Source organism: Sorex fumeus, unplaced genomic scaffold, assembly GCF_029834395.1.
Source record: "Sorex fumeus unplaced genomic scaffold, SorFum_2.1 ptg000044l, whole genome shotgun sequence".
NCBI lineage: Eukaryota > Metazoa > Chordata > Mammalia > Eulipotyphla > Soricidae > Sorex > Sorex fumeus.
Window position 1 is genome coordinate 1,195,744 of NW_026606101.1, and position 9,262 is coordinate 1,205,005.

Here is a 9,262-nt window from a genome sequence, read left to right on the forward strand (position 1 = left end):
AGGTGTTCCTCTGCATGACCATCACTGGACGGCTTAGTCCTGCCTGAAAGGTCCAGAGCCAGGAGGATGGATAGGTCGAAATTTGGAGAAGGAAGAGGTGGGGGCACACAGACCCCCACCGCTCACCGCAGGTGGCTTGATACATCCAGCCAGGTTGCATCTGGGGCTCCAGAGTGCATGGAGAAGCTCTAACCTACCGACCCCACCTCAGATGGAGGGGAAAGATCGGCGCGGACACACGGGGGAAGCATTTTTTCTCTTTGCATTCTATGGTGCTCAGCCACCTTTTTTCTCACATTTCTCAGCCCTGGAGAAGGGAGGCTATAGAGGCTGCGCTGGGGTGTCAGGTCACTCCATCATGTTTCATGTCAATGGCAGGCCCCATGGAGCACGGTCTTGTGACAAGCGGGCAATAAGACATACCTCCTAGGCTTGTGTCATTATACTTCCTGGTGCTTCCACAATGAGAAAACTGCTCAACACACCTTTCTCAAGGGGCCGGAGAGACAGCACAGGAGATAAGACACTTGCCTCGCATGCCGTTGCCAGGGCTGTGACCCTGGTTCAAATCCCCGGCACCATATATAAAAGCAGCAATGCCCAGGGTCCAGCCTGAGGACAGAGCCCAGAACTGCCCCCTGAGCAGCATGGATGGGGCCCGCCCTCTCCTCTCAAACACCTCCTACAGTCCCCTCCTTCAACAAACCACGACTCTACTTCCTTCCTCCTCCTCAGCCCAACATTAGCCTCACACCCCAGGGGTGGAAGTGAGAAATTGCTGCAAGGGAACAAGTGTGAAAACAATGGTGTCACATGACCCCGGGCAGCTCAAGGTCTGCACAACAATAAGAGCAACCACACAACGGAGTGATCTGGCTGAAGTCAGACACTCCAATACTGGGGTGCTACGAAGCCATCAGAAAGAATGAAGTCATACTTTGTGGTGAAGCCATCGTTTATGGTGGGGGGAGCACATGAAGGAAGGAAGGAAGGAAGGAAGGGAGGGAGGGAGGGAGGGAGGGAGGGAGGGAGGGAGGAAGAATAGAAGGAAGAATAGAAGGAAGGAAGGTAAGATAGAAAGAGAGAGAAGGCAGACAGGCAGGCAAAGAAATAGAGGGAGGAAGACAGAAGGAAGGAAGGAAGGAAGGAAGGAAGGAAGGAAGGAAGGAAGGAAGGAAGGAAGGAGGGAGGGAGGGAGGGAGGGAGGGAGGGAGGGAGGGAAGGAAGGAAGGAAGGAAGGAAGGAAGGAAGGAAGGAAGGAAGGAAGGAAGATGAATGGAAGGAAGATGGATGGAAGGAAGATGGATGGAAGGAAGACAGAAGGAAGGAAGGAAGGAAGGAAGGAAGGAAGGAAGGAAGGAAGGATATAGAAGGAAGAAAGATGGAAGGAAGGAAGGAAGGAAGGAAGGAAGGAAGGAAGGAAGGAGGAAGGAAGGAAGAAGGAAGGAAGAAAGGAAGAAAGATGGAAGGAAGGAAGAAAGATGGAAGGAAGGAAGGAAGGAAGGAAGGAAGGAAGGAAGGAAGGAAGGAGGAAGAAAGAAAGAAAGATGGAAGGAAGGAAGAAGGAAGGAAGAAAGGAAGAAAGATGGAAGGAAGGAAGGAAGGAAGGAAGGAAGGAAGGAAGGAAGGAAGGAAGGAAGATGGAGGAAGGAAGGAAGGACGGAAGGAAGGAAGGAAGGTAAGAAGGAAGGAAGGAAAGAAGGAAGGAAGGAAGGAAGGAAGGAAGGAAGGAAGGAAGGAAGATGGAGGAAGGAAGATGGAAGGAAGGAAGGAAGGAAGGAAGGAAGGAAGGAAGATGGAGGAAGGAAGGAAGGAAGGAAGGAAGGAAGGAAGGAAGGAAATGGAGGAAGGAAGATAGAAGGAAGGAAGGAAGGAAGGAAGGAAGGAAGAAGGAAGAAAGAAAGATGGAAGGAAGGAAGAAAGGAAGAAAGATGGAAGGAAGGAAGGAAGGAAGGAAGGAAGATGGAGGAAGGAAGGAAGGAAGGAAGGAAATGGAGGAAGGAAGATAGAAGGGAGGAAGGAAGGAAGGAAGGAAGGGAGGGAGGGAGGGAGGGAGGGAAGGAAGGAAGATGGGAGGAAGGAAGGAAGGAAGGAAGGAAGGAAGGAAGGAAGGGAGGGAGGGAGGGAGGGAGGGAAGGAGGGAAGGAGAAAAGGAAGGACAGGTAGAGGGGAAAGAGAAGGAACGGGAACTTCTAGCCCTAAAAGAATCACAAGCGTCCAGAGCACCCATCGCATCCAGAAAGGAGCTGGGTGGCCATGGGTGGAAGGAGGGCGTCGGGGGTGAAAGGCTGCTTCTCTTGCACATCTCGTTGCATTTCACTGGCTGGAGCATGATCCACCTGACTAGCTTATTTATAGCCAGTAAAAAGCTGACTGAAAAGATGAACAAACGGTGCTCACTGGTGCTGTTCCCTCTGTCCTGGTCAGGAAACTGAGCGTCTTCAAGGACTCTACAGGTGGAACTTCCGGCAGATGTCCCAGGCAGCACGCACTGCTGCTCCTAGTGGTGACCCAGGTGCCGTCACCCATCACCCAAGTGCCCAGGCGTGAGCCCTGGTGAGTGTGTTCTCCCCGAGGCGACACCCCCAGGTGGCATCCTCCCCCCCAACTCAATCCAGAGCCAGGGGTGCAGGGGGCGAGTGAGAAGGTCAGAGGCCACAGCCCCCAGTGCTGGAAGTGGTCACTTTATTGGACGGAAAGAAGTTGTGCCAGAGGGGGTGGGGAGGCCAGGGAGAGGGAGGCCACTGGGTTGGCGCCCCATGGGGCCAGGCAGGCCCGCCCGTCCCCCATTCCTCGGATGGTGGTGGCTGGAGCTGGAGAAAGAAAACCAGGACCATGCCATCAGCAGCGATGCCCGTTCCCCCGTCCCCCCAGTCAGGAGTCCCCACCGTTGACATTCTCACCAAGCACCTCTGAGACAGATGTCCCAGGCAGATACGCGGGCACATATGTGGCCAGGCCTGGCCTTCTGGGACGTTCTCCCCGCCCCCTCCCCATCCATACTTCTCTGCAAGTCCCAGACTCCCCTCTTCCACTTGAGAGCACCTTAAGACACCTCTGGGTCCACCATGGTCCCAGCTGGCCACTGTGACCTCCCTGGAAGTGGGGTCAAGGTCCCCCATCCCTAAGGACCCCCCTCCCCCTAGGAAGTCCCCCTCCTCCTGCTTAGGTGAGGGGGCACTGCTTCTTCTTCCTACCCTCTATAAGCCAAGTCCAGGCACCACAGGGCGCTGAGGCAACTGTGAGTGCCCAAGCTGGGCCATGATGCGGGGTCCCCCTCCTGGGGTCCCTCTTCTCTCTAAGACCTCAGCCTTCTTCTCTGGGCAACCCCAGGTGGCACCTGGCAGAGTTTGTCCCCGGCAGCAGAGACGCACCAGGAGGCTCAATCCAAGGATTCCTGGGTGCCCTCTGGCCCGCAAAGTCTCCTGTCTCACCACCCTGGTGCCCGTGGCAGCATCCCCTCTCCTGGACACTTTCCCCCAGCCAGACCACGGAGCCCGACCCCTCCCACCGGTGACAGGATACTTTCAAGTCGATGGCCCGGGCCTGACTTTCCGTACACGGCATCTTCCAGGCCAGATGCTCACAGTGACCTGGCCTCTCTCCCAGTCCTGGCTTGGGCCCACCTTCTGGTGCTTCCTAAGATGCCCTGAGGAGGGGCCCCTTCACGCCCGCCCCCATCTGTCATCCTCACACAGGACACCCAGCTGCAACCTTTGCCCAGGTCTCAGTGGGGCTCTCACGGGCTGTGCAGGGTGAGGACAGCCCCACGCAGCCCCCCACTCCCTCCGCATCTCCCAGATCCTCCTCCATGCGATGCAGAGACACCAGACCCCAGGACAGAGCCCCGCCACCGAGAGGACTGTCCTCTCCCTGCCGTGAGCCCCCCGTGCACTGAGCCCTCCACCAACCCGACCTACCTCAGACAGGAGTGACGCAGGACACGTTCCCACAACCGTTGCGACAGCACTTCATGGTCCCAGTACACTGGCTGTCCATCCGGCACTGGTCCACGCAGATCCCGAGTTGAGGGATGCCACTGTCCACTTGCGGGCAGGAGCCTGGCTTTTCTGGGCACGGAAAGGAGGGCATAGGTGGCAGGCGGGAGGTGAACACTCCCGGGTGGTGTCCCCTCCCCAGAGCAGGCGCCAGAGCAGGACAGAGTGTGGGTGGTCTCGAGCCTGGGGGGAAGGCCACACAGCCCATCCTCTTCTTCCTCTGCCTGCGCTTTGGGGATCATAGGAACCTCTTGGAGTCCCCCGCTCTGCCTTTTCTGAGCTGTGGCCTAGGACCCCAATTTCCCAGAGCCCCCCTGAGACACTGAATGGGTGCTGCATCCTCACAGGGTTCATGCAGAAGCCTGGCGGTTACATCTCTGAGCGCCCCCTCGTGGCTCTGTGACGTACTACACAGGGTCGAGAGTCCCGATGTGGCTCCCCCTAGGCCAGCATCATTCGAGGCCAGGCCCGTGGTGTGTTTGAACTCAGCTAGTCCTCGGGCAAAGAGGGGACAGGTGTGATCATCTGGGTCGGAGGAAGGAACATGTCCCACTGCTGCAGATGAAGAAGCCCAAAAGGCCAATGAAGGAGTGGCCCAACCTCTCCCAGGACAGGATCGGACACTCTCAGCCCTCCCTGAGCCCATGCAGCTGGGGAGGCTGCACACCCACAGGCCCCGCACGAGTGTCTCACACACGCACCCACGTGCAAACACACATAAACATACACATAAACACACACAAACATACAGGCTTGTGCACACACAAATAAACACACATGCACACACATTCACACATTCATATACACACACACATACGCATACATACACACACACCTACATAAACACACACACATAAACACAAACTAGAGGCTTGTGTACATACAAATAAACACACATGCACACACATACATATACACACATATAGACGTACACATAAACACACATACACACATACAAACACACATATACACACATACGCATACCTACATACATACACATACCTACATAAACACATACAAACATACAGGTTTGTGCACATACAAATAAACACACACATGCACACACATATACACAACACACATAAACACACATATACACACATGTCCGTATACACACATGCACATAAACACACAAACACATATACATATACATACATAAATACATACATAAACACATATACATACATAAACACACATGCTTGTGCACAAACACACAGACACACACATACACATAAACACACACATACTTGTACGCACACACATAAACACTCTAAACACACCCACATAAACACATGCACACACTGACACTGCAGAGCGGTGCCTCTAACAATGGGCCTTGATCAAATCCTCACCCCGCAGTGCTCCACTGTGCGGATCTTTCTAAATCACTCCTACCACACATGAGGAAAAGGACCACAGAGAGGTGTAGGGCCTCAACCAACAATTGCTGCAGGCCAGAAGCAAACCTGAGTGCAGACTTCTTCAGGTGCAGGCACATACATTTGTACACACTCGCATACACAGGTGCATGTACACACACATCCAAGTCCTGGGTAAAGGAGGAAGAAGTCAGATTCCTGGCCCAGAAGCCCAGGGACACTCCTGTCCAGTGCACACCAGGGGCAGGAGGGAGGCAGAGCAGGGAGCACAGAGGGGCTGTCCGCCGATCTGTCGGTGCAGGAAACGCGTCCCACGGAAGCGGCAGGAGCCCTCCACCTGGACTGCTCTGTGCGCTGGGCGCAGCTCCCGACAACCGAGCCACATGCCCTGCTCTCTCTGGAGCGATTCCACATGCCTTATCTCATTTAGCCCTCCTTCAGTCATGCCAAGCTTGGGGCTCTCACTCCTATGATGAGTTTGATGAGGAAGCAGAGACTCAAAGAGATGCAGTGGTGATTCAGGATCCCACAAAGGAAGGCAGTGTCCTGGGGATTCTCTCAGGTCCCTCTCCCTGTCTGTCTGCCCATCTGAGACACGGGAACAGCAAGACCTTCACCAAGCAGCACTGATGCCCTTGACCCCTTGCCCTCTCTCCTGCCTGATGCTTGGACCTTATCCCCGCCCCCCTGCCCACCCCTCCTGCCAGTCCTCCCCTCTAGGCCAAAGAATCAAGGTCCTCAAATCCAGAAGTTGCCCCTGATGGTCAATGCTCCCTGCGTCTCCCACCTCTCTGTGTCTGGTCTCTAACTGCAACGCCTCAGAACCCTGCTGGCATCTCAGGAGAAAGAAAGACAGAAGGGCTGGAGTGACAGTACAAGGGGGGAGGGGAGAAGGGGCATTTGCCTTGCATGCTGCTGACCCAGGTTCCATCCAGGCACCCCTGAGCCGGCTAGCAGTGATCCCTAAGCACAGAGCCAGGAGTAAGCCCTGAGCACCACCAAGTGTGATCCTCCAAAAAAGTGAAGGAGGAGAGCAGGGGGAAGGCAGCTTCTGGGTGGTGACTCGGAACCACCCCAACCCTGCCTCTGGGCCTCACTTTTGCTCCTGAGAAAGGAGAAGCTTGGGTACGGCCATCTGCAGACCCCTGCCTGCATTCCGGACTCCCGGACTCCCGGGGCCCAGAGGCAAGGCCAGTGGAGGGGAGGGAGGCAAGGCAGGGCGCACGAAAGGAACTCCCTCTTTCTTGTAGCCACCCAGGCCCTTGCTCCCGCCACGGAGGTGGGGGTGGTCCTTGGGCAAGACGCGAGCGCGAGAGGCAGGAGTAGCTGCTGCGCGTCTTGGAGGGGCAGAGGTGTGTTGAGGGATGCTGGGGGCTTCGGGGTACTGTGAAAGGGATGCGCGCCCCAGCCCTTGGGGCCCTGGCCACTCTCCAGCTCCTGCCCGCGGGGAGGAAACGGCTCCCGGAACCACATCCAGGCAGCGTTTGCCCGGAAGCCCGTCATGCCCCAGAGACTCGAATCCAGTGGGGTGGGGTGCGGGGGAGGGCGCAGGGGAGCTCGGGTCCCCGCACCTCCACCTCCGAGCGTCAGAGGAGTCTTTGTTTCCCCGAGTCCCAGATCTCCCCCACCCGCCTCCACCTGGCCAAGCGTCCCCCAGACGCGCCCCAAGCGCCCCTCTAGGCGGATTCCGGGCGCTCCCGCCTGCCCCCACCTGCAGCCAGCTCCCGCCGCCGCGCCCCGCCCCTAAGCGGGCGGCCCTGGGGTTACCATTGGGCAGGTGGCACACGTTGGCACAGCCAGCCGGGCAGCACTTGAGGTTGTCTGCGCATTCTCCATCCGAGCGGCACTCTTTCTTGCAATGAGAGCTCGCCTCCAGCAGGGGGCACACACCTGTTTTCTCGACTTCTGCGGCTGAGTGGGGGTGGGGGGAGGGGAGAGGTTGGACCCCCCCCCCCCCACACACACACACACACACACACTACCACCCCACCCCGACCCCCTCCCCAGTCCCACCCAATGCAAACTGGAAGGAGTTCACCTCTTGTGCATGTCAGGACCCCCAACCCTGTAGCCTTCGAAAGGCCCCACGTCCAGGACAGAGGTCCCCACCCCCTGGGGACGGGGGGCATCCTACCCCCTGGCCTCAGCCATCAGGGGCACCCTCATCTGCGCTTCTGGGCGGGGCTGACGTCCAGGCAGAGGTCTCCGCGCTGGCCACGGGCTCTCCTCCACCTGAGGCACTGCACCTCTCCCCCAGACCCACCCACCCACCCGGGTTCCTAACTCTCCGAGGGTCTCCCCAGCTCTTGCACCTCGACGCCAAGGGCTTCCCCGTGTTTCTCCTGGACGCTCCCCAGTTCCTCTCCGTGGGGGTGCTCCCCGGGGGCAGCCTGCTGCCGGCGGTGCCCGCGGCCCCGGCTGCGCACTCACCCGCGGTGGAGGCGGTGGAGGCGGTGGAGGCGGTGGAGGCGGTGGAGGCGGAGGAGGCGGTGGAGGCGGAGGCGAGCAGCAGCAGCAGGCCCAGGAGCAGGCCCCGGAGCGGGCCCCCGAGCCAGCTGCGGGCGGGCATGGTGCGGCGGTGCAGGGGTGCGGTGCAGGTGTGCTCGGCGCCCGCAGGGATGGGGGGATTTAACGCGCGCGCACGCTTGGGGGTGGGGGGGGGGCGGGCGGGGGGCCGGCGGCGGGGGCGGGGCCCGTTCTGCGCCGAGAGGGTTCTGCGGGCACCTCCGGCAGGCTGCCACCTCATGCCATTTCACAATCCGCCGGGATCAGGTGTCACTCTTGACCCGGGTGGGAACCAGGAACAGAAGCAGCTTCCAGGCCGGGCGCAGCTCGACCAGCTGCAGCCAGACCCTTGTGCACCTTCCCCTTCTCCCACTTAACCCCCCCCCCCCCCGCCCCACAGACACACACACACTCACCACCTCCACCCCCGCCGCCCGCCCCAACCTCCCGGGAGGCACCAGAGAACTCGGTTCCGTATTCCTGGGATCACTTTCCAAGACTGTGAGGTCTCTTGGTCATGCCCAGGGCTGGGGGAAGGAGAGGGAATGGGCAGAACTTAGTGGGGGTTAAGGGGCTGCTTTTGCGGGGATCCGCGCGCTCCAAGTGCAGGTCCCAGGTCTGGAGGAGGATCCGTCCAGGAGTGATGCGAAACAGCAGGACAGGATGCGGGGCGAAAACCTGTAGCTCTAACAACAGGACGCAGGAAAGTAAAAGGCCGACTAATAGTCTGGGGCTGGGGAGTGCAGGGTCCCCTCTGCCACACCACCATGCTCCCAGGACTTTGCTTAGGGTCCTGTCTGGTCCCCTGGAGTCTCCTGATCTTCCCAGCCAACAGAGAGCTCAGATTCCCTTCCTCTGTGTGAGGGCCAGAGCTTGAAACCCATGTCATCCCAAGCCCCCAATGCAAAGCTGTCCCGACAATGTTTTGTGACCTAAGTCTTCCCTCTAAACCCCGGTTTTTTTCTGCTTCATCATCAATATTCACTAGGTACCAAAGGTGAGATGGGGTGCGCGTGCGCGCGCGCGCACACACACACACACACATACACAGACACACAGACACACACACACACACACCATTTAGACCAGTTCCTCCAAAACAGGCCATTTCTTGTGCTCAGGGAAATTATTCCTGACAGTCTGATGGAGCCCTGCAGCTCACAGGAAACATTCTTCCTTCCCTTAACATTCCTTTCTATCTCTTAGAAGGATGAAAATTGGGGATCTCACAGAGAATTTGACTTACTACCAGAAAAAGAAGAAAGAAATCAGAGTCACCCGTCCAAACGACAGGCTATGGCGATCTCATCACAGAGCTCTGGGTGAGTCCCTCTCCTCTCCGAGAGCCTCAATTGGCACCTTAGGCTTTGGGATTTCCAT

The 9,262-nt window shown here is 57.9% G+C and overlaps 1 protein-coding gene across 1 annotated transcript; it reads right to left on the reverse strand.

Moving 5' to 3' along the window:
- Positions 1 to 2,701: 2,701 nt before the first annotated feature.
- WFDC2 (WAP four-disulfide core domain 2) lies at positions 2,702 to 8,123 on the reverse strand. The gene is made up of 5 exons (XM_056121495.1): positions 8,102 to 8,123; positions 7,690 to 7,932; positions 7,145 to 7,288; positions 3,921 to 4,070; positions 2,702 to 2,813 (listed from the first exon to the last, which is right to left on the reverse strand). Exons 1-4 carry the CDS (start codon positions 8,121 to 8,123, stop codon positions 3,922 to 3,924), a joined length of 558 nt encoding a protein of 185 aa, XP_055977470.1. The 3' UTR covers positions 2,702 to 2,813; position 3,921.
- Between the last annotated feature and the right edge of the window lie 1,139 nt (positions 8,124 to 9,262).